Genomic DNA, 25,123 nt, shown 5'->3' on the forward strand with positions numbered 1-25,123 from the left:
CGCATCTCTGTGTCATTTCTCTGTGTGTGTGTGTGTGTGTGTGATTCACGGCCATCTGCCTGCTCAACACCCCAAATCACAGCCTCATTAGCGCCGTCGCCATGGCACCCACACTCGTCCGTCATCTGGAAAACTCCCGTTATTCACCCTGCTCCTTCTGCAGGGGTCATCACTTATATTCCTTCTGGACATCCTATTAGGACGCACTGGGTTAGAGCCTCTCGCGTGACTCCCAGTTAGCGCTGAGCCATCCAGACAGGACGCTGCAACTTCTCAATATTCCTGCAACAACGTCCTGCAGAGAGACACCTATAAATACCATTGCGCCACTGGCCCGTTCAGTCTTCTCGGGGGAACAGAAACGCAGACATTGTCTTAGTATTTTAAATGAAGCCCCGTCACCTCTGATTCAGCAGCCACCTGCCCTCTGACGCAGCGTCCATCTGGCTGCGAGACGGGAATCAATACGAACTCCCCGCAGCTATAATCACACTATTGACACTTCACCGCTTCCCCCCGTCTTCTTACATTCAAGACCACTCAATGGAGAGTGTTTATAAGGCATGGCAAATAAAACAGGGCTGATCACAGGGAGGCCAGGAATAGTAACCACATGTGTTTAGGCTGGTGGAGAGTGCTGCTTCACTTATTAAACATCTAGCTTTTTTGCACTTGATTCCACACAGAAAGACTCCGGCCAGATGGGGGAATCAAACCAGGACCTTCTTGCTGTGAGGCAGTAGTGCTAACCACCGTTTTTATGCTAATAATTTTCACATGGATTCAAATCCAGGTTGGGACCTTTCTGTGTGGAGTTGTTCTCGCGTGTTCTCTCCGGTTACTCTGGCTTCATCACAGTCCAAAGACGTGCATGTTGGGTAATTTGGTTAGTCTAAACTGACCATAGGTGTGACTGAATGTGTTAGACCTATGTGTGTACCCCCACCTTTCGTCATATGACAGCTGGGATAGACTCCAGCACCTTCTCAAATCTGGATAAGTGAAAGAAAGGTGGATGGACTGATTTGGAGGGCATACAATTTTACAGTGTGAAAGTATTTAAAGATTCCAACACAAGAACGCTATTTTAAAAAAAGCATAATAGTAGAAGAAAGTGTTTTAATCAAGCTAAATACTTAGTTTATCCACTTTAACTCATAAGGGCTTAAACCACAGAAGAAAACAGTTTTTGGGGACCCGCTTACAGCAGCCATGTAGACTCCCTTCGCCCAAACCTTTCCAATACTGGTGTTTAGGTGTTTCTGTCTGAGCTGTGTTAAACTCTAGCATTCATTCACCAGTCAGCTGAGCCAAAGTACTATAATATAACTCCTGCCATTCATTAACTAATCTCAAACAAGACAGAGTTCTTACATGTGCATTATGAGATATGAATACTACACACAGTTTCTGTTGCGTCCAAACTGAACAGTAAATTTCTCCAGTTAATCTCACCAGAAAATGAAAGTACTTTCACATCATCAGCTCTAGTCGCCGCCAGGCTGGAGGGGAGAAGATAAAATTAAAATACAAAACTGGTGTTTAGATTAAAACAGTGAGCCTCATTATACCGATCCCCTCCACAGCATGTTTCGCTTTGCTGAGCACGGCCAATGAGATCAATATGCGTGTGTGTATGCATGAACAGAGGATAAAAAAAGACATAATTTCTGCTGAGTGTGTGAACATGATATTGGGAACAATTCTGCCACAAATAAAATGAGTGACTCAGCAGACATCGGGCTGAGAGCGACGAGGGCGCGAGAGGAGACGTGAGGTGAGGTCAGGAAGGGCGAAGTGAGCCGCGGCTGACAAACGATCGATACGAGTGCCGAGGACGATCCAGATTTTATCTGTTACTGAACACGTGAAACTAATCTGTGACTGAAAAAGCCCAGCATGAAATACAAAGGACAAATACTTAAACGCACATTTATGATCCGAATAATGGTTTAATCACGAGTTATTGATTAGATAAGACAATTATTACATTATTTAAACTTTCAAATTTCCCCATATTCTTATCAGTGCAGTACTCGGGCCATCATTCTTCATCCGAGTACTACTATGAGTAATAAACACACACACTTAATGATTATATGAAGATATAAAACAAAAAAGGCACATTTTTGTTAGCTCTCTTTGTCAATATTAAAGCAAAAATGGTCAGTCTGAGCAATTGAGCACAAAGCTGGTTCAATACACATTTATATTCATTGACAAAAATGACAGCTTATGAGACGTGTTGTGACGGGCCCAGCCATTCATCACAATGGATGCAAATGCGGTCGCAGTGGCAGTAAGTGAGGCCTGAGAGCAGATAAACTGAGATTTACCGACGCTCGGCCGCTTCCCAGTGCCCGAGCTGACTGACAACAAAAACCTTCTGCTAAACAGTGCAGCTGATCTACAAAGTCAAAATATGTTTAATGCTTAATCCCATGCACTTGATCCCTCTGGTCATAATGGATTTGATGCTATCCCTTTCTTAATGCGACTCAAATCCAAGTACCAGGAGACACATTTTCACAGGCTGAACTCGTGGCGTGTGCAAATATTATACTCCAAAGTTCAGTGAAAACAAATATGAGGTTTCTGCACTTTTAGATGCGCTGATAATTTTTGTGTGGATTTACTTTTTTTTTTTTTATGGACTGCGAGTCCTCACCAAACTGCAAAAAACTATTTTTTCCCCCCATTTTGACTGCTGATTCACATAACTCTGACTGACAAAGCCTCACAGTTGCATCTAATAGCCGTCAGAGTGCACTTTTACACACAGCGATGGCTGGATTCATCCTTGTTTTAATGTCCATAAAGGCACTAGTATTATTTTAGGACTGACTTAAAAACCAACTACGAACATTTTCTTTGCTTTCTTCGTTTCCTACACACAGTCCTGTCACATCAATATGTGAGTGTAATCAAGTAGCAGTTAGTTGCCATGTTATTTGAACATTTTTCACAGCAAAGGCTTCGACTTGACGTTGCAGGAAAAAGCAGCTGAAACTGTTTGTTTGAAATTGTGTTTCATGATTATGGGTTAACTGTTTTCACTAAGTTTTCCAATAACACCTCCAGGAAAGACTACCTCAAGAGGGAGAGGATGCACAACACACATGTAGCCTTCTTTCTTTGCATGCAATTGAAGAATTGTTAAAAATGTATCTATCTATCTAGACATATTCTGAGTGCAGCCAGTGATCTTAAAATAGATATATTTATGGTGTCAGCATGACTTAAACAGATCTGTGTTGATGGAAACATCTGATGACACGGCAAATCTAAGCAGCGTCGCCTGAGTGACACGTGGCTGCTCTCACCTGCTAGTGTGGGAGTGTAAACGAAAAGCAAGAAGCTTCGTGTCCGTCGCACACAGGAAAGGTACACAGTGTGCTCCCACAGTGAGCCAGCCGACACCGCCCCCCTGGAACCGGCTCACACTGTGAATGTTATCGGTCACATGGGTGCTGTGCTGTCCCTGCCCTGTCAGGCTAAAACATCTGCTGTGAAAAAGGAGGTTAGCAACATGCACAATCAAAAGCCTAAAATTAGTGTATTTTGAAAATATTCATTAAAAAATTTTTTTTTTTAAATTAAGACGCACTTGTGGGGTTTTCTGTTAACATAAGAAACATTTTCTTGACTACTTGGCTCCACCTGCTGGTTATATTGCTTCATATGGCCGACAGGACCTCTAGTTGTCGTGTAATTAGTCTCCTTATCAAGTTTTTCAGTGAGTAATCAGTAACTTTTAGTGGAAGTAGCAAATCTAACTTTTGTTGCTGGTCAAACTGAAATGTATCAAATCATCACATTTAAATTCCCTTCACTAACATTTTTATAGGATAGAGTGTGGCCCAGGAACGCTCTACTGCTCCTCTTCGTTCTTGAGGATCCAGACCTCATTCCTGCGGTTGGTCAGTTTGAAAGGGCTGTCATACCCGGCTACGTAGTATGGTTTCTCGATGTATTGGACTCCATCCCTCTTCAGACTTTCCATAAGTTTCAGCAGCTCTTCACGCTTCATGTTATCATTGGAGAAACCACCGTATGTCCTGGAGGAATAGACAAAAGATTGATTTCTTTCTTTCTTTCTTTCTTTTTTTTTTTAAAGAAAAAAAAAAACTAAACCACTCATGGCTGATCACTGTATTTGTTTTGGACAAAATAAACAATCCAAAGTCTAACCTGGCGGCTCTGTTTGTACCCTACCTGACATACACCGTCAACTCCTTCCTGTGCTCTATAAACACCTCAGGCTCGTTGGGCTCGGGTGGAGTGGCCTGATGCTCCTCTGGGATGTAGAAGGATACGGTGAACTGAGATTCACACGCAGGGCCGGCCCCGGGTTTCACGTGGCACGTCACGGGGGCCGTCATCTCCACTTTAGCCTCTATAGAACCAGCAAGAAAGGAGGTTCTTTTGTTGAAAAGAAGAAAAAAAGTAGTACATGCCAAACATCATGATGATGATACTAGGGCTGAAATATAACCAGCTTGTGTAAGAGTTACAGATGTTAAATTTCCTAAACGAACTATCAGTCACCAGCTGGTGAATCGAAACTTTGGTGAATGGTGACAGCTGTACAGATGGTTGGGCTGTAACCACGATGTGCGCCAGATGAATGGGATTAAACGCCATGTTTACAGATCCCAATCTCCTTATGCTGCTGAGCTCAGGAGCCAGCAACACAAACAATATATATTCTCATAAATATTGCTGCAAACTGCTGAGCAAGACAAAAGTAAGAGAGGAGGAACTGTTGCAAAGTGCTGAGCAGGAACGAAAGTGCACTTTCTCTGAATTTTCCATCCATTTATGCCTTGGAACCCCAGTTCTCTGCAAATTTGTTGTGCAACATTAAAATACTGCCATTGTGACATGTAGGTTTTGTAACAGATTTGCCACAGCGCCACAAAATAAAAGCCTTAAACAACTCGCACAGCTTCAGCAACACAGGCTCAGCTTACCTTGCGTGAAGGTGATAGCAGTAACATGAAACTCACTGTTTTTATTGTTGCCTTGGATGTAGTTGAAGAGTCTACGGAAGCCAGTAGACAAGGCTGCTTCCAGCTGCATCCCGCTCACAGAGGTGCTCATCCACTTAGTGGGCTGGTAGGTGCGGATTTCATAGTCCTGTCCCTGCCACACACAGGCGCACAATGAGGATGACAATTGGTTATTATTGAGCAATTAAAAAAAATCCAAGATTTTGTATACAAAATACCTCGAAACTGTGAAAAAGACAATCCCATTTTTTCTTCAAATGTGTGTTACAACAAAAATATGACTAATTTAGCCACAAATCTAGAAAACTGGAGTTGTGTGAAAAAAAATTGCTGTGTGAAAATTTCACACAGCAAACATAACCCAATGATTTGCAAAACTCATAAAAGCATATTTTCATTACAATAGAACAGAAAAAATATATGAAATGCTTAAACTGAGAAAATATAAAACTTTTAAGAAAAATATTGGGTCATTTTGAATTTGATGGCTGCAACATGTTTCAAGGTGGTGTTGGTGGTGTTAAAAAGTAACATCTGGAGGAAAATTTTGCTCTAATTAGGTTAACTGTCAGCACATCAGTAACATGACACAGTATAAAAAGGACATCTCAGACTTTAAATATCTCATCATCTACAATACATAATATCAAAAGAATCTCAGAATCTGGAGAAATCTCCATGTGCATGAGAAAAGGCCCCAAAATCAATTCTGGATTCTTGTGACGTTTGTGCTCTCGGGCAGCATTGCTTTAAAAACAGGCACGAGTCTGTCATGGAAATCACTGCATGGACTCAGGAGCCCTTCCATAAATCACTGTCTATGAACACGGTTCACTATCCATGAATACTCTGTCATGCAAAGAGGAAGCTATATGAAACATGATCCAGAAAAACTACCTTGTTCTCTGGGCCAACGTTCATTTAAAATGCACTAAAGCAAAATGGAAAATTTCTGTTGTCAGACATTTCTTTTGTCTGCCCCCTCCTGTAGTTCCACCCCTGCTGTATATACAGATTTTAGAACAACACATACAGCTTATCCAACGTATACAGCTGGCATCCAGATGATGTGTTTCTCAAAGAAGGCCTTTCATATTTATCCTTAACAACATACTCCATCTATTACAATAGCACAGCTTTATAACAGGAGAGTCTGGGTGTGGGTACCTGCATTTCAAAAAGTGGAAATATGCATAACGCAGTGCACACACGACACAGGGGTTAATAGTTTAACCAAATTTACTGTGGTTTCTTCTGCTGTCAACTGAACATCACGCACTCATTTAATGCACATCACCCTGTTGTCCCGTGACAGTGGGGACAAGCTCAGACCAAAGGTCCAATATTCTGTTTTATGAGCTAAACTGCAGAGCACTTACCTTTTTCTCCTCTGCAGTGAATTTCGGATTCTGCAGACCAGTTGAGAACAACACTTGTCCCACAGCTTTCAGCATGACTGATGATCCAAACCTCCTTTTCCAAGGACAAGACAGAGGCAAACTCAGCTTTCCAGCCGCTGCAAAGTTACACAATGATGTAAAACCGCGCATCTTAGGTTATTTAACAACTCTCTACAAATGCAATCGCTTTTTTTTCTTATTTCGGTGGACGTGTAGCTTTTTATCAAAACACAGCAAAAAAATTTTTTACAGTAAAATAATAATGTATAAAGATAGAAAAAGACATAAATACCAGGCAACTCGAGTGTTTGGTAACCGATGTCTGGGCGAACAAGGTGTGTGCTGTTGCAAGCGCTTGTTTTCGTAACATCGCTTCCTGTTACATAAATGCGCATTTTGATTGGCGGACCGATTGTCTCGTCACAATAGGACACGCCCCGAGTAAATACAAGCCTTCTGGAAAGTTCAACTTCAGCCTGAATTTAAACCGGTTTGGCATGAATGTGTACACCCTTTCGTACCAAAAAGTGATTTCCGTGTGTGTTTGTGTGTTATTTAATGTCTAATGTCTTTGATTATATTAGTATAGAGGCTGTAGTCAACAGGCTTTATAAAAGGGGTTATATGTAAAATAAAATAAATGACCTGTTTTGAAAGTATCATTGTCCTTATTATTATACATACTGTGCTCTACATTATAATCAGCTCAGTCCTTTCTAGCCACTTACAAAGTTTTTAAAGAACTATGTTTTATTTGTTGCAATTTCTGCTTAACATCATTTAGACTTTTCATCATGACAAATCAATTATATATGAAGTCATTTACAACAATTCTTCTACTAGAAATATATATATTTTTAAACCAGTTACTGAAACTTTGCATCTGTTTGATTATTTCTTTCATAACTCAGAGTTAAGAGTTTTCCTGTATACATTTATTTCAGTACAGGTTTTACATCCAATTTTATCTTAATTTCAGTTTAACAGCAACAATTTTCACGTCAACTTTTAGTAATCTTTAATAACCTTCTACTCGAATTGGTTGGGATGTATTATTCTGATGTAAGATAATGAAATGATAACGTGCCTGAAAAATTTCAGTGAAATAGGATTTTATTGTGTTCAGAGTTGAAGGTAAAAGAGTAAAACACAATGTTTCTCTTGTGTAATATGTAAAAAGCAGCAGAACTGTGAGGACTATTTGCTGTTAATAGAAGTGACTCTCAATCTTATGAGTTGCCAGTGAAATTGAAAGGATTCAGAAAGTTAAAGTGGAATAAATGACCCAGAGGATCAGATCTTTTATTATTAGGAAGGCACATCCAGAGATACCAGTGGACGTGCCATAGTGGAGGAATCTATGGATAGACCTGATAGGCTGAACATCAACCCAGCAGGTCCATTGTGCAAGGAGGAACAGGAGAAGCACTGCTGGAGGCCTGCACAATGACGTCCAGCAGGCTACTCACCTGTGTGTTACTGACCAAACTATCAGAAACAGACTCAACAAGGACCAGCATGAGCTTCTGTCATCCTTTAGTGGGGCCAGTGCTCACAGACCAGCACCGTGCAGCTCTTGAGACTCTGCTGAAAAACAGGAGAAGGCAAGTTCTGTGGCAACCACCTGCAAAACCACTGCTTTTCCTTGAGGGTTGACCTGCACTTGTTAATGCCTGTACTTACACAGCAGGTGAAATAGATTGGTTCATGCTTCCAGAGTGAACAGATTAGTATTCAAATATTATATATATTATATATATATAATAGTATTAAAAAGCTCAAATTGGGTTTTACTGAATCTACAATAACAAATTCCCACAGTCTGACCACATTTCTAAAGCTGTGAGCAAAACAACCAAGCTACAACATGTTGTGTGCACTTGTGTAATTTGGTTGGTGTATGAGCACACCCGTTGCCTTCTAACAGCTTAATCCAGCCTTTACTCCGACTACTGTCTCCACCCAATATCACCAGGCAGTTGAACATTGTGGGAACAGCATCTCCCATTTATTTACTTATTAATATTTACATCAAAGAGATTGAAAGCTAAATTTACACCAGAAAAATAACTCATTTGCAGCATTAAAAAAAAACAAAAACAAAAACCAGACACACAACTAGAAGATATGGAGGCACAATTTTAAAGAGCAGGTGGGGTACAAACAACCTCAAAACTAAAGGGGGACACCTTCCAAACTTCACTCCCACAGTCTAGATGACAGAGAAGCGTGGAAAGGAGAGAGCTGCTCCATCTCTGAATGCACGTTGAAATGACTGTGAGAACGACTTAAAGGGTGATTTACATGCTACACAGTTTTGCAAGGGAAAGCACCGCGACACTGTTAGTGTAAAGATGAGGCAAACAGACCCGTGTGTTTTCTTTAGAAGACCAGTCATGCTTCCAGCAGTGAGAAGAAAGAATAATTACAGATGTGGATTCACAGTTTAACCTTGTGACCCTATCTATCACTGCTAATGCAGTGTGCACAAAAACAAGAGTGGCATTGAGGAGGAACTGGAGAAACTGAATCTATAGGGCACAGCAAACACCTTTGTCTCCATGTTGTCCTATAAGGCAATGCTACTCATTACAATTCAAAATCAAAGGTCGAGTCAAAGGAAGTGGAAAAGACTGAAAAACAGACTGGTCTGTCAAACATCAGTTTTACGAGGACATGCCACTGCTAAAAACAGCAGCAAACAACTCCAACCTGATACCAAGATAACATGGAGGTACCTTCCAAAGGGTCATAAAGCAGTTTATTGATATTTAACGAGACAGTAAGCAACGGATTCATAAAAACAATCACAAGTCCTTTTAATAACCGTCCTTTGATTGTTAAATGAAATGACGATTAGTGAACTGGATTGTACTCTTTGCCAAGGCTTCACAACCCAGCGCACTCTGTGTACAGTCTGCAGCTGACGAAGCCCTGTGACTGGGAGTCTTTCAGGGCTGGTAATGCTGGTGTATGAAGTACAGCACGTCATCTTTGGACAGTTTCTCAGGGTCCACTCTGGTCTGAGATTTATGAACTATAACCCCATCCACCCAGGCCCAGAAGAGCCGCTCGGAGTGGCATACGCTGCAAGGAAAAGAATTGGTCAATATTTTCCATGAAATAGTGAAACAGCTTAAATGCTGTTTAACACGTTTCCTGTGTTCTATTGTGAATAAAATATGAGCTAATGAGTAGGGCTGTGCGATATGACCAAAATCTAATTTCCCGATAGAAGACATTTATCATCCCGACAACGATATATATCACAAAAAGTTTACATTTTCAGCTAATTCTGTGACTCTCGGGCAACTCGACTTGCGTGAAGTGTTTTCAGCTGGGCGTCGTGTACCTGGAGTCGAGTGTTACATAAGTTGAAACGGCCGCAATTTTCTTTGTGAGTATTTATTCCACGGCGTGTTTCGGGGAAAAGCCTGTTCTAAGGTTTATTTTTTAGCACCTGACGGCTCTTTTTGGCCGCTCATCTGTCACATGATTCAGTTTATTTTGAAAAATCTCAACAGGATCTTCAGCTTTACTGTAAAGGATTTACGGCGGAGCCACACGATCATTGTTGCTAACGACAACGCATAAAAACAGTCGCTTGTCCGTCCGTAGTGTGGTTATTACTAAATGTGGTTACTAAATATAAGAGAAAGAGAGAACTTTAAGACCATCAAGTGACAGTGACCATCAAAACAATAAAAAAAAAATATTGCCATAAACAGTTTATTTTGCGACACCACAAAACAAACGATAGCGTAAAATGAAACGATAGACGTTTTTTTATCGTCATCCGATATATATCGTTATATCGAACAGCCCTACTTATGAGAATATTTACATTCACTTATTACTTTTATTTTAAAAAGCATATAAACTTTTTCAGATGTGAATCTCTGGAATAAAGAGAGAAATTAAGAGGACGCTACATACTGGAAAGGAGCAGCAGAGTTCGGTGGCATTGCATAGGTCGACTCCTTGGTTGTTTTATTATAAAAGAACTTCATCTTGGAGTTTTTGCTGTACGCCATCGTCCACGGCTCTGAATGGTGGAGGAGAAAAGAAATCCCGCATTTATTTACTTACTAATAAATAAATAAAGACATTTTGCTCGCAGCATTGTTTGCGCTCGCAGTGAAAACAAATCACAACATACAGACCATTGACAGTCTTGATGATGTAGAGGCCCGTGGGAAGGAAGTGTCTGTCATCTCTGCCTGTGTAGGACAGACGCGGGACACCTCCTGAGCTCTTTGTCACTTTCATCTCTAGTCTGGGTGGGGAAGGAAATGACACGTTTTTCTGACAAGCGCCATAAAAGGAGCCTTGATCTTGAAAAATAGGACAAATCTAAGAAGCTGCAGTAGTAAATATACACGGCAGCTACTCAGAGGGTTCTCTTCCCGTACCTGACAAAGATTTTCTCCATTTCTTCCAGCCTGTAAACTTCCTTCACTCTGGGGGGAAAAAAGATGATGCTTTGTAATCTTTGTAATTTACCAAACTGCAAGTAAGATTTCTTTCACAATTTTGCTCAGCGTTCGATCACAACTACCACAGCAGTACTTGTAAGCAGTATTTTTAAGTAGGGCTGCTCGATTATGGCAAAAATGATAATCACGATTATTTTCACTGAAATTGAGATCTCGATTATTTGACAATATTTATTTAACAATAACAATGTATGGAATAATGACTTTAAAGATTGTCAAAAAAATAAAATAGTGTGCAAATACTGATAACAGTGCAAATGTTTGCAATATAAAAAATAAATGAAAAATGTAAACATCTATGTTTAGTGAACTTTGCAGTGTTGCTCTGTGGTGCAGCTACGACACTGTAGCAAAGTTTACACACTATGTCTACTTGATCCACGTCTGACTCTGCGAACCCATAATGTTTCCACACCACTGAAGTTTTTTTTACCTCTCTTTTCAACCAACGGCAGTCACTCTCCTCTCCAAATAACTTCTGCTTAGCTTTCCGAGCTTCCCTCGGGTCCTCTTAATCAGCGGTCCCCAACCCCTGGGCCTCGGACCGGTACCGTGAGTCGTTTGGTACCGGGCCGCGAAAGTTGAGGCTCAGGTGTGAAATGTATAGTTTTCAGGGTTTTTATCGGTTTTCAGCGTTATTTTGTTATCGTTTTTATCGTTTACTCGGTTTTCCTGGGTCTTTTCACGTGTGTTATGAATAAATTTTCTTTCTTTCGGTACCGGTACTAGTTTTATTTTGTTGTATTTATCCGCGACACCTTAAAGGCCGGTCCATGAAAATATTGTCGGGCATAAACCGGTCCGTGGCGCAAAAAAGGTTGGGGACCGCTGCTCTTAATGGTTGTGACACGTGTTCGAAATGCAGAGAGGTGCGCTCGATTTGCCACACGGAGCAGCGCGAGAGTAAAGCACGAGGGAGGGGCTAATAATCAGCTCAGTCATTTTTAATGATTGTTGAAAGCCCAGATCATAATCGAGATTAAAATCCAAATAATTGAGCAGCCCTATTTTTAAGTATATAATACTTAAAAATGTGAGATTGCATAAACTAATATTTAGTTAGTAAGAAAATAAAATTAAAAGAAGGCAGATGGGAGTACCTGATGGGGTTCATGTCTGGTCTGCTGGGTTTAGCCACCGCCTTCACAAACTTGTCAGCCATCTGGATCCTGGAAACATAACAAACATCATTTAGCAGATACAACGAAGATTATCTGAAACTATTACAATATAAAACTGAATATACAGGGAATTTTTAAGCTAGTGGATAAAAATGTCTCACCGCTGGTTGAAGTGCTGATCTCTTACATCAGTGCCGTTCAGTATTAGTACATCCATGACATGAACTGCGTTGATTCTGCGCTGAGCTTTGCCCTGAGGACCGAAGGGAGAGTGTAACACAGCTCAGAAAGCATCCTACTCAGCTGCACATAAACCGCAATGCAAGTCACAAATTCTGATTGAGGCTAGCTGTAAAAGGTCTATACCTTAAAAAATGTTTAAACAGAAAATTTGAGTCCAAGAGGATCAGAATAATAAGTGATAAGAAAACCTGAGTCTGTCACAGAGTTTTAGTCCATTCTCTCACCTCGCCCTTTAGTTCTTGGACAATCTCGACACTTAGAAGTGTATCTCTTGGCAGCTCCAGCTTGAAATTCTCCATTTTCCTCCAGCGCACAGGCATTTTCCCATCCCAGGTGTAAATCTGAGACTTCTGCAAAAGTCATCGAAAACCAGGTTTGATCAAAGTCGCGCAGACGGTAAAGTCTCTGGGGTAGTTACAGTGTTCAATCAAAGCAAAGAGCAAAGACAACAGAATTTATGACACTGCTGGGTCTTTGTACGCCGACAAAACAGCTCAAATATGCACAATCTCTGAAGGTCTCATGGTCTCCGGCTATAATAGAGATCCTTTCAAGTCCCCTTAAGGTTTTGAGCTGCAGTGAATCAAACTCGTTCTAGCACATCCATCAAACCCCGTCTCAATATGCAACATGACAGTTTCCTCCTCCATCCAACACATTAACTACCAGGAATTCATTGCTGACCTTTATCCAGGCCTTATTTTTAATAATAATATTACATGTTTCCGTCATTACTTCTGCCAACAAGGTTGTGTTTTTGGTAGTGTTTGTGCGAGTGTGTCATTCTTTCTGCCTGTAAACATAATACCTCCAAAGGTTTTCAAGTAATGCTGATAAAACTGTAGGAGTGTAGAGTGAGGTCGTGTTAACAATGTCTTAAAATTTAGGTCTTCAAGGTCATCTTAACCATTTATTGGAACTAACAAAAAGCCTTATGAGTTACAAACTATGATTCTTACAAGTGTTGTGTGTGTTGACAACATAAAGAAAATACAATACTATTCCCTTAGAACTAAATACAGCCCACAGATGGAGCTGCCTTGGTGGAAGTTTGAGGTCTTGGAGTGCTTCTTGTTATGTTTTGTTTTCCGTGTCACACAAAGCACAAGTTTACATCCAACTCACCCCCAGTGCTAGAAGAAAGATCTGCTCTCCACCTCCCACAATGCACCTGTAGTCCAGGACATGGCGCAACTTTTCGAGTGTGGTGGAGTTGAGAGGAGTCGGCTTACACTGGAACGACTCCACGTCTGAGCTCTGATATGAAGCAGAAAAAGAGCAGAAAGTGAGACACATTCAGAAGTTTAATGAGCCTATTTATAACACTGTTTCATATGAAAAAATCATTTGTCTTTTAATTATTCATTCGTTTCTACGGTCTGTATGGCAGAGCTCATTTATCAGCGCTGTACAGTACCCAGTAGGATTTGATTTAAACCCAAATTTATTAACTGACCTTAATCAGCTCATAGAATTTTGACTTTGGGTCTGACGAAGTAGGAGCGACTCTGGCCTTGTCTGGGACCTATAAATAAACATAAAGTGTACGTAAAAACTTGTCTTTTTTCATTCTTTCAAAATTCTCTTTCAGTTTGGTATGTATATCGGCTTCTGTACTCACTCCCCAGAGCTTCAAACACTCCTTCCTGATGTCAGCTTGCCTTGTCTCTGAGAGATTCCTAGGGACAGTATAACCCAGTCAGTTTCCAGACAAAAACACCATGTCAAACACGTGGTTATAGTGCAGCAAAGATAAATGTTCAACACTGTTTACTCACGAGTCTACAACAAAAGCATGGATCTTAGCCAAGGCCTTGATCTGGACTGCACAAAGGCTGAAGAGACAATTAAACACCATCTTTGTCAGTCACTGTGTTTCATGAGCAGTGATTGAAGGCTTGTGGATACTGAGTGTTTCTACCTCTCATTGGAGTTGACCATAAACTGGTAGAAGTCAGTGTCATCCTTGATGATATTCAGCGGAACCACCTCTGTAACGTCTCTGTCCGTGTTCCTCAGCTGGTTCAGCTTCAGGTTGACTCTGAACATGTATTCCCTGACTGCGTCTGAGCCGGGTTTCAGGCCACGGCACACAATGTACCTGTGGATGACAATGTGAGAAGAGATCTGTAACCTCATTTACATAAACCCCCTCATAAATCCTACATTGGATCTATAGATCATCCTACTTTCCCTGCAGTGAGCTGAGAGATTTCATCTGCAGCAGTTTAGACTTGCAGCACTATTTACCCTGGCGAGCTATCCCTATGAGCCCATCTTGGTGAATGGGATGCCACAAAAGCTTCTGAAGTGTAGCGTGTAGGTGGCAGAAAATGTAGCTATTTTACAAACACACTCTCATCGTATTCTCACATGTACAAAGACACATTATAACATGGGCTCACCTCTCAGAGTTTGCAGGCCTGCTGGTGACAGGTTTGAAGAGCGAGATCCTCTCGAAGCAGAGGTAGAGCAGGTACACCAAACCCACGCTGAAGGGAGTGAAGAGGTCAAAAGTCTTACAGACAAAATGCCCACCTAGGGGAGAGAAAGTGAGACTTAAGCTGTGTCCAAAGTCATAGGCTGCATCCTCCTGAGGACCTGTCCTTCGCGGTCTACGTGAGCCGGGTCCTTCGAAGACCGAGAAGGCCGGAAGTGCGAGGCTGTGAAATGGGACGGTTTAGCCTTCAGATTTGCGTCACCGCTGTTTCGGTGGAGTTTAATAAACTCGGCCGTCTGTTCCTTGCTATCTAAAATATAACAGCTGGCGGAGGAACCCACCCGAGGGATTAATAAAGTTATTAATCTAATCTAATCTAATAACTTTGATCTCAGACAAACCGATTTACTCAGGAACAAATAAAACACTGAAAAAAGCCCAACAATAACATTTTTAAGTTATCCGAGCGACTTATATATCATGTTTAGCCTGAGTAGCGAAAGACCGCGGGGGCCTGAAAACAATGATGCCGGGAGTCTGCTCTTATCGCAGGCTCGAGTGACCATTGAACCCCCCGGCTAGCTATCGAGCGGTTCGGGTAACATACGTCTCCGAAAACGTTCCAGCACTTTTGCAAATATGTGATGTCTTGATAAACCAAGCAGATATTTGAAGTTTACACAGCTACTTTCTCGCCTGAAAATATCTTAAAAGTATATTTTGTGACCCAGAAAGATTAAAACTTAGTAGCGGCAGCCATTGTTCGAAACTGGAATTGGCTGGGCTGTGCTATGAATTCCGGGATATGGTGGGCCACAAAGGATACACCCGACCCATCCTTCAAATCTGGGGAAAAGGAGGACGCATTTGTTGGCCGAACGCGAAGACAGCCTTCTTCGTGTCGCTGTGACGTAACTGGTCTACAAATGCGGCCTCAGGACGATGCAGGCTACGTTTTGGGACACAGCTATAATGTGGGTTATAAACATACTGCACATGTGCACTGTACTGTGACAGGTGGTTAAAGAGAACGTTTAGGAACACTAGTGAGTGTGTCAATTTACAAGCTTTTAAAGAGACACGCATACCCGTCCTGAGTGTAGAAATTGCAGTGAGGAATTGACAAAGCAGCAGCTGTTTGCTCAGGATCTCCTGGAGGTTCTCCTGGCCTTCCACGGAGAAGCCCTGGGAAAAAACAGAGACCATACTGAAACTGATCCAAACATTAAGCCACAGGAACCTTTTGTGAAGTTTGTCCACCTTTATTTTATCTTCATATCCTACAAATATTAGTCTTACCCCATCTGCCATGAGGAAATGAAGCCCTCTCCTCTCCGTGCTCTCCATGACAAAGTTTCGGAAGGCAGTCACATTTTCAGGCCGAGTGATGTCACCGTCACCCTCCACGCCTCCCTCACCTGGGATGCAGAGAGGTGGCGATTTCACTGAATCGTTCATCACTGGAAACACAAAGCTGTGTCTTTTGTCCCCTGGGTGTGACGTGCGGGTTTTGTAAACGTACCATAATAAGGCTCGAACAGCTCGCTCGGTGCTGCATAAAAATCTTCCAGCTTGAAGTCGCAGGGTCCTTTCAGCGTCATGCCAAAGCCCTTGGCATGCCAGCGTCTTCTCCACAGCACATATTCTGAAAAGCCTCCCGGTCCTGCGCACACATCACCAAAGTAAAGAAGCTCGCCCTCGCGGTCCTTCGTCAGAGGTCTCTGCATAATGAGACAGAAGATTTATGTCACCATCTGTTTATATGGAACTTTGTGCTGTGATACAACTAAAAAAGTTCAGTATTAATCAGCTGACCCACTCACCCCTTGGGAATCCTTTGGGTTGGTGAACATATGGTCAAAACAGTAGTCCAAGTTGGCCATTTTCATAGCTGCTCTAAATACACAACGCACATAATACAGCTCATCATTGTCTTTAAATGACTTCCAGGCATTAGAATACTGTGCAAAATTTAAAAAAATGTAAGAAGCAACCTAAATTAATACTCATAGCAGCAAACTACTATTAAAAAAGGAAATGACGTATTATTGACACTGGCTACTCATCCTGCCTGTGTTTTACTACCAAAAGACTGACCTGTTGAGAAAGATACCGCCTCTAATAGTCTCATAAGGGTTGGAGCGTGTCCGCGCTCTCCTCATCTCCTCGCCCTCCAGGTCATCAAAAATTGACTAAACATCACAGAGGCGCAGTGATTACACAGCTGAGAAATATGTAAACTTGTGTTATCTATGACCCTTCCATCATTTTTTTTCCGGTGTACACTTGCCACAATTTAAATACCTTGTGGGAATAAATTTAACAGAAGCAAGTTGTTGATGTAACTCACTTTGCATCGTAGAAGAGTGTGCAAAAGATCTTCTGTGCAAAACTCAGTCTCATCCTCAATTTTAAGTTTTCTCTGTCCAGAGGGAAAATCAGGAATTATATAAATAGACTGCAAAAGCGACGCATGCATATCTGTAAGTGAGAATCTGAGTTTCTGGTTTTACCGGTCCCTGGATCATCCAGTCTCTAAGCTCATCAGCGTCTGGGATCTCTGTGGTGCATTCTGGGAACCAATCAACCTTCTCGACAGCACTGGGCTGTGCAGACAAACAGGAAAAGAGACAAAACAGAGATCAGGTGACAGTTAATTGATCATTCACATATATTATTTCAAACCTAAAGTTTAAAAAACACAAATGCCAAAAAGGACTACTGCCTACCTCGGGTTCATCGCGCCAGTCAACATTAAGTTCTCCCTGGAAACCCTGCAGCGTGAGACCCAGACCTCTTCTCCCTCGCTGAGTAGAAGCCTCCACGATCTCCTTGCGTCCTTGGTTAAACTTACCCAAACCCTCGCCCTCTCTGAAGCCCATTTTGGCCTGAAAGTGTAAGAAATAGCAAAAACACAAGTAAGTTAATAAAACTCTAAGGTCAAATTCTTTGTTGTTTGGAAATATTCTGAAAAGTTGGACACCCCCCCCCCCCAAATTTAAAATACATAGAAACTGTCAAACACCTCAGCTTAGAGAGGGTTTTGATACATTACCATGAGCTTCTGTGACACACTGTTGTACATAGCGAACTTGGAGGAGGCCTGCGAGGGGGCGTCATTGTCCTGGGTATCAAAGGATGATGATGATGATGATATGGAGGGCATCGAGAACCCGGGTCTTTGATCCTCCTGGTCACTAAGGGAGTCATTTTGACTAGAGTCTACACACACACACACACACACACACGAATTATCCATCAAATGTAACAATCTTAGACCATCTTACGCAACAGGCTCAATGGGGAGGAAGCACACTTATGATTAGCTCCTCTTACAGGAACAAATCATGCACTCATTTTTCCCATGTAGTTGATGCTTTTATGAGATTTTGCTGGCTTGTTGAAACAGAATAATATAACTGAGTTGCTAGTGTGTTGAAAATGAAAATTTTCTAGACTTGCAATTTCCCCCTCCTCCTGCTGAAGACAACACCTGTGGGATCCTGGAGAGGCAGTCAGCTATGCAGTTCTGTTTTACACTCTTGTAGAGATTGTCAAAGGGATTGCACAGCCAGGAAGCACCTTGTTATCTTGGAGGGGGTATCCCTCATGTTCTTCATCGATTATAGTACTTGGTTGCCATTCTAGAGGATGAACTTCCTTCCCAACAAGTCACACTTAAGTCCAATTCCCACTTTATGCCAAGGCGTTCATTCTGCATCCTCAAAAACTTGCATGCATGCTTCCTGGTTCAACCTGCAGCAGAGCTTCTCCAAAGCCCAGGTCACAGGCATCAGCCTGAGCAATGAATATCTGCTGTAACTCTTCAGTAGGGGTCTGAAAGGGCTCTTCACACTCCACTCCACACAATCCACTGAACCCTACTGGCCTGGTTCTTCTTTGTCAAGTTATAGAGTGTAGAGAATCTAGGAATGAACTTTCTATACCAAGCCACAGGTCCAAGTATCACTTGACTTTAGACATGATGGCATCAACTTTTTCCACTTGAGAAAAGGTAACTCCTTTACTGAGGACAGAACCAGCATTTCCTCCAAACTGCCCTCTGCACCTCTCCAGCCTTTCTTCATATGCTGCCCTTGAGATCCACGTTGTAGAACGATATTATCTTGCGTGTGTTACTGGTGTAGCTTCACCAGAAGTGGACTGAGACTAAATACGACCCGAGCAAGACCACCTGTGGCCAAATTTGAGCATACAGGGTCTAGCTGAACTAACGCTGGTTTTTCTAACATTTCTGGAGCCTCTGATTACGTTCTTCTAGCCCTGGTGATGTTCCCACACAATGTGGTGCTACTCTCTTGTATTAGATTTAACAGAATAAGAACAGGATATGGCAACTCAGGAATTGCTGCTACTTTCGAAAGTCACGGTATAGTATGTACTTCATCTGCTTGCAGAGTTATACAAATTCAAACTACATCTATGTACACACACAGTGGGCACTGTCTTCTACATCCCACAGTTCTTTAGGAACGTATTTGGGATACAATGTCCAGTTTATCAGTATGTTTACTAAAAGTGTCAGAGAGTGTATCTTGGGAAGTAAATATTACAGGATTTTAAACAGAGTACACTTTTTTGTGTGTTTGTTTTTTACCAAGCAGAAGGGTTTAATATAGTCTACTACAGTTTGCTGAACCACCACCTACCCCAAACTTACCCTGTGTTGGTCTGAGAAGGCCAGCATAGCAGTTAACCCTTGGTCCCTTGTGACCAATCAAGTAGGCATCAACCAGGTCAGCAGCCTCCTTAGCAGTCTTTGGGTTGTGTCTTTTGACCCCAAGCCTTCACCTTTGGGAACAGCACTTTAAGATACTGCTCAAGGACCATCTTCTCCATAATGTCTTCTTTTGTGCAGGTGTCATAAGCCACCCACTTGCAAAACAAATGCTTCAGACATGCATATAATTCTTGGGGGGATTCTTTAGCAGGTGTCTTGTAAGCACGGAACTTCTGGCGGTAAGCATTTCTGTTAATCTCATACGTTTTCAGGATAACGGTCTTCAGCAGGTAATAGTCTTTCGTGTGTGCTGGGTCCATGGCCAGAACAGCGGTTAACGCCTTCCCTGTCAGCAGTGGAATTAGTCGGACAGCCCACTGTTGCCGTGGCCAGTTATAGACCTCTGCCAGTCTTTCAAAGGTGGAAAGGTAATGTTCAATGTTGTCCGACTGTTCTAACCTTTGTAACGTGGGTTCTCCAGCTGGAACTCGTGGTGGCTGACCGGCTCTGATGGCTTCAAGGTCCATTTGAAGCTGCATGACCTGACGCGACAGTACGCCCAGTTTCTCCTCCTGCTTGGCGGCCTTCTTTTCCTGTCTTTTATCTCTCTCCATTTGAATTTGTATGAATGTCTTATTCGCCTTGGCCAAAGAGGCCAGATTAGGCTCAGCAGACATACTGGAGCTAACTTCAAACTGAAAGTCAGCTTCCCCAGAGTCTGCAGTAGCACCTTCCTCCACATAATCATCTGTATGCTGCTGCTGCTGCTGTGGCAGGGGCTTTTTGAGAGGCATCCTTAGTTTAGAATTTCAGAGCACATATAAAATAAAACTGGTTGGGCAGTTGAAGGCAGGAATGATCTTCGCCTGGTTTAATGATTTAGTTAACAATAGAAACTGAGATACTAGTGTGCTGTTGGCCCATGTATAACCAAAAATCTCTAGTAGGTGCTTCAGTTTTAACTATAGTAAGAAAAGCTCAGGTTTGTACCTAAATATAAGACTATTTTCTGTTGTTGTCTTTGTTTGTTCGTTTTAATTATCTACCTTGACGGGATAGTCTTGACTCGTCATCTGAACTGCTGTCATCACGATGCCTCTTTGTCCCATGAAGTGATGCAAATGACACATCGGCTCGTCTCTTCATTACGGCTGAAAAAGAGCCAAGAAGATAACAGTAAAAAAATACGAATAACAGCATACAGATTATAACACAGAAAACAAAGATATGTGATGGGAATAAAGCAACTGCTACAACTACAATGACTAAAGCACAAGTTCATATCAACTAAAATGCAAGGCACATGATGCAAACATGTATGAGACGGACTCATATTTTATGAACTCTTTACTAATGATTTAATTTAGTGACTGATGAATGGATTAAAAAACAAACATTTGGTCAAACAAGCTCTTACAGGACAAAATTAATATTTATACAGGACTTTGCAAAAAGTTTTAAGACACATCCATTTCTTCATACTTTGCTTACGAACAGCCAGACTTTCTTTCCTTTATTTTTAATTGTGGAAACTGGACACAAGGAGGACAAAAAAAAGAAATAGCAGACCTAAAAAAACTATCTACAGCACATGACATGCCCTGAGAGATATATCAAGCCCTTCAGTTGACAAATTTCCCACATGTGGGACTAATAAAGGTTATCTTATCTTATCTACTGTTCACTTAAGTCTCATCAGAAACGGTTTCAGTGGAAGGTTGGCTGTCAAGAAGCCATACTTAAAGATGAAAACTTTTGTTTCGAAATGTCGACAGTATGAAGTGAGGTCTGGAGAGAGGTACAACAGTGAGTGTCTACAGACATCTGTAAGACATGGTGGAGGCTTTTCATGTTCTGGGCTGCATTTCAACAAGTGGTGTTGGAGATCTAATTTAAATTAATGTCCTGCCAGAGTCTGATCCATGACGCAATACCATCTCAAACACATCTGGCAACAGCTTCATTTATTTTTTAGCATGACAATGATCCCAAACGCAATGCCAATTCAGTAAAAGCGCACACTAAAGCACTATCAGTCATGGATTGGCCTCCCCAAGGCCCAGGCCTCAACATTGCTCAAGCAGTGTGGGATCATCTTGATAAAAAACAGAACAAAAGGCAGCCAACAACCAAAGAAGAGCTTTGCATGTCCTTCAAAAAAGCCCTGGAGAACTATTCCTGAAGGCTATTTAAAGAAACTACAAGAAAGCTTGCCATGGAGAGTTCAAGGCTATGTTAAGAGTAAAGGTGATCATATTAATTATTCATTTTCTTGAATTTTACAAACTATCGCTGTGCCTTTTAAACTGTATTTCCATTTATGTTCGCAGATGTTTTATCCCATTTTTCTAGCAAAATATAAAGAAATGAGAGACGGCTCAAGACTAGTGTCTTAGTAATTCTCAGTGATTTCACTAAAAAATTAAGAATCTATATCTATATCCAAGTTTATCACTTTGATATAGAATAAGTTGATGATTTCATTATCACTTTAATTAAAATATTAATTAAAATATTCATCCTCGACAATTTTTGTATTATGGTTAAGATGTCGCTTTAGGCTGTCAAAACAATTTTTAAAAAAGCTGAGGATAGAAACAAACTTTTGCTGTAACCCTTAAATGTTTTATAAAATATGAATGCTCAATATGAAGACAACAAAAAGAAAGAAACGCGCAAAGTTAGTGTTGTGTATTTCCTGTTATGATAGCTGATATAAGGCACGGCTAAACATCAATTAAGAATATAATAAGCAGGTCAAATTATTTAGTTACATTGAAAATTAGCATAAACAGAACAGAGTTAACGTTACAGGAAACCCGAGGAGTACCTGTTAGCCTGCGTTACCAGGACTGGACATAAAACGTTAAATCTTCAAAGGTGAGAGAGAAAAAAAAACTTCAAATATGACCCGTTATCTACTGCTTTCGCTGCAGGTGTCTTGCAGACTGACCCATGTCGATTTAAAAAGTATATTTGGTCAGCTAACGTGAACAGACTTGGCAGGTCTACTGGGTGTTTTCGGTGAGTTCAGCTGAAACGAAACTGCGCAGCCACAGCAGCTTTGGTCGTTAGCTAGCTCCGTTAGCCGGCTCGTTTTTACCAGCTCGGAGGTAAAACTTCACTCCTCTGTTGTAACACAGCATCGACAGAACGTAACATCCGTATATGCTTCGGGCTTTCCCAGTTACAGTTTATTTATATGGAGAATTTGTAGTGACTATACGGTTTCGAAGTTTACATTAGCCCGCGTTGTTTTTGGAGCCTTCGTGGGTCCTTCTTTACCTGAGGACGCGCAATAATGATGCGTAAAGACGTCTTCTTCTTCTTCTTCTTCTTCTTCTTCTCAGGCAGACAGACTAGACTGGGGTGTTGCTGCCCTCTCCTGTCTGTTTTTTGTTTTAAATTTTATTTCTTTTAACAATTAAACATATTTTAAAGACTTTTTGACAAATAATCTCAGTATGTTAGAAAAAAAAATGCTCATAAATGTGAACAGATCAAGCCCCACATCAGTGGATGGATGGATTTTTTTTTCTTTTTTAGATCTCAGTGCTATATGATGGACAAAAAATGCCTTGAATTATTTTCTTAATGAACTTACATATGCTTCTTTTGTAACTGAAAAAAGGCCTGTTTTTTTGCATATTGTATTTGTGTTTGTTAAATTAAAAAATAAAAAAAAAAACACACACATTTTGACGCTTCCTTGTCTGATCTCATTTATTGGCCATATATCACTGTTTCTCAGGAGCCACTCTCACGCTTGCTAGGGACTTGCTTACCCAGTTCAACCCACTCCTAAGCCCATAATGTCCAATAATCTTTATGTACTTCTCGGGTTCTCAGGTACCCACCTAAAACCAGCCTCACAACTTTCCTGAATAACAGATTATTGATAGACTTTATATGGATTTCTCTTACAGTGGTTCAGTCTGCTGCAGAATCATATGACTCGCTTGTGTGCCTGCTTACACTAAGGTCAACATTCTGGCTTTAGGCAGCTTGAAGTCACATTCAAGGAATCTGTATTTATCCATGCCTAATAATAGCGAAGGCAAATTTACATAAAACTTCAAATGCATTGTTTTTGAGTGATTAAGTGATTAGAGGTTCCTTTGATCACACTTGGATGTCTATAAGATTGAGCTAATCTGTTCCTGGCATGTAACTCAAGACATCCTGAGCTGTTCTCCCTTCAAGACAAATATTAGACTTTTCCTGGTTGCACTTTGTAATCATTTGCAAAAAAAGTATCTTGTATACTTTCCTGTGAGAAAGAAAGGCACTCAGGAACAAGTGAACATAACCTTTGTGGCTCCAGACAGTCTGCACACGGAGTGAAAATAATTTTTCTTCCACAGGCTAAATTTATATTCCCTTTGGTGTACTTTTAAAATCCGAGCACTGAGCAAAGCACTGTGGATAGTGGAGAGTTATTAAGTTTCCACATTCTTCATTCTGTGATGCAGCTTGTCAGTCACATGCTACCACCGATGAGTCTGTGAAATCCTTCTTGGAAGCAACTGTCAAATCCTCACTTTCGTGACACCAAAACAGTCCTGCTTCCTTACAGTTTTTATTTTCCAATTTTTGAACTGCAGGACAATAACACTGTCACCATTATTACATAGCAGGCCTGACTCCTACTGAGCAGTGAAGATGGCTTTTTCCATATTAAGGCATGTTTATTGCTAGAACACAAATCTATTGATTCTGCCTCACCCCATCAGCTGGAAAGTAGCAGCCAGGCATTGCTAATTAAATGCACTTGATTAATTGATCATCAGCAAGTGTCAACACCTCTATAAAAGCAGATGTTTGGTAGTTGGTTGCTGGTCTGGACCATTCAGGCACGTGTCCCACCAAATTCACCCCAAGGTTAGACCATGCAATGCTCAGAGAACCTGCAAAAACCCCAAGAGCTACATCTCAAACTCTACAGGCCTCAGTTTGCATGTTAAATGTTAAAGTTCAGTTAGAAAAAGACTGAACAAGTATGGTTAGTTTGGAAGGGTGAAGACAAATAAAACAGTAGCGCACATTATTATTCTTTACATGCCTATTTATAGTTACTTACCTAAACAGAAACTTTAGTTTTAGTTGCCAAAGTGTCCAGTGTCCCAGCTCAAATTTTGGGGAATAAAAACATGAATTCAATTTGTTTTTTGACAAAATTTAAACATAGTTTAAGGAGGCTTTTAGAGAGACTTAAAAATGATTTGCTGTCTTATTTTTATGGCTGGTCGTCTTATAAATTTGTTAAGCACTGTATTCTACCAAAGGGTGATATAATATATTGTTATTTAGAAATATTTTGAATAATATGTTCTCATTCAGAAACTGATGTTTCTGTGTGCAAAATGTTTCCGCATCCTTGACAGAGCAGATTTCCATTGATAAACAAAATGCTTTCAATGGGTAGCAGATCTAGACTGCAGACATCCCATGCTGCTTTGTCATCGGTTGATTGAACGTTTCGGTGGCCACTGGACTTGGCACACCGCTCACAAGTATAATAATAATTCACTGCACCTCCAATAGCTCTGCTAATCCATCAGTGACACAAATGCACAACCGCATGAAGACACAAGCACCGTCCAAAACCATGTGACCAGCTTACGCAATCAGGTCAAGGGTTTATATACTACCTACAGAGGCTGGACTCCT

The 25,123-nt window shown here is 41.1% G+C and overlaps 2 protein-coding genes across 3 annotated transcripts; both read right to left on the reverse strand.

Moving 5' to 3' along the window:
* Positions 1 to 1,932: 1,932 nt before the first annotated feature.
* hebp2 (heme binding protein 2) lies at positions 1,933 to 6,807 on the reverse strand. Its single transcript, XM_006797071.3, has 5 exons — positions 6,705 to 6,807; positions 6,392 to 6,528; positions 5,010 to 5,145; positions 4,216 to 4,396; positions 1,933 to 4,058 (listed from the first exon to the last, which is right to left on the reverse strand). The coding sequence occupies exons 1-5, from the start codon at positions 6,805 to 6,807 to the stop codon at positions 3,872 to 3,874; spliced, it is 744 nt and encodes a 247-aa protein (XP_006797134.2). The 3' UTR covers positions 1,933 to 3,871.
* Positions 6,808 to 8,391: 1,584 nt separating this feature from the next.
* On the reverse strand, positions 8,392 to 22,781 carry cmtr1 (cap methyltransferase 1). Of its 2 annotated transcripts, none has more exons than XM_035910509.2 (24): positions 22,739 to 22,781; positions 20,500 to 20,604; positions 17,768 to 17,934; positions 17,442 to 17,600; positions 17,226 to 17,318; positions 17,063 to 17,134; positions 16,810 to 16,904; positions 16,536 to 16,608; positions 16,235 to 16,433; positions 16,012 to 16,130; positions 15,801 to 15,897; positions 14,678 to 14,810; positions 14,194 to 14,373; positions 14,051 to 14,107; positions 13,894 to 13,951; positions 13,729 to 13,797; positions 13,398 to 13,529; positions 12,497 to 12,622; positions 12,191 to 12,282; positions 12,009 to 12,077; positions 10,825 to 10,872; positions 10,576 to 10,688; positions 10,349 to 10,457; positions 8,392 to 9,499 (listed from the first exon to the last, which is right to left on the reverse strand). In XM_035910509.2, exons 2-24 carry the CDS (start codon positions 20,597 to 20,599, stop codon positions 9,364 to 9,366), a joined length of 2,496 nt encoding a protein of 831 aa, XP_035766402.1. In that variant the 5' UTR covers positions 20,600 to 20,604; positions 22,739 to 22,781; the 3' UTR covers positions 8,392 to 9,363. The 2 variants fall into 2 exon arrangements, with proteins under 2 accessions (XP_035766402.1, XP_006797133.1); XM_006797070.3 differs by having other exon boundaries at positions 22,284 to 22,761.
* Between the last annotated feature and the right edge of the window lie 2,342 nt (positions 22,782 to 25,123).

The sequence above is a fragment of the Neolamprologus brichardi genome, chromosome 15 (assembly GCF_056152115.1).
Source record: "Neolamprologus brichardi isolate AB-2024 chromosome 15, ASM5615211v1, whole genome shotgun sequence".
NCBI classification, from domain to species: Eukaryota; Metazoa; Chordata; class Actinopteri; order Cichliformes; family Cichlidae; genus Neolamprologus; species Neolamprologus brichardi.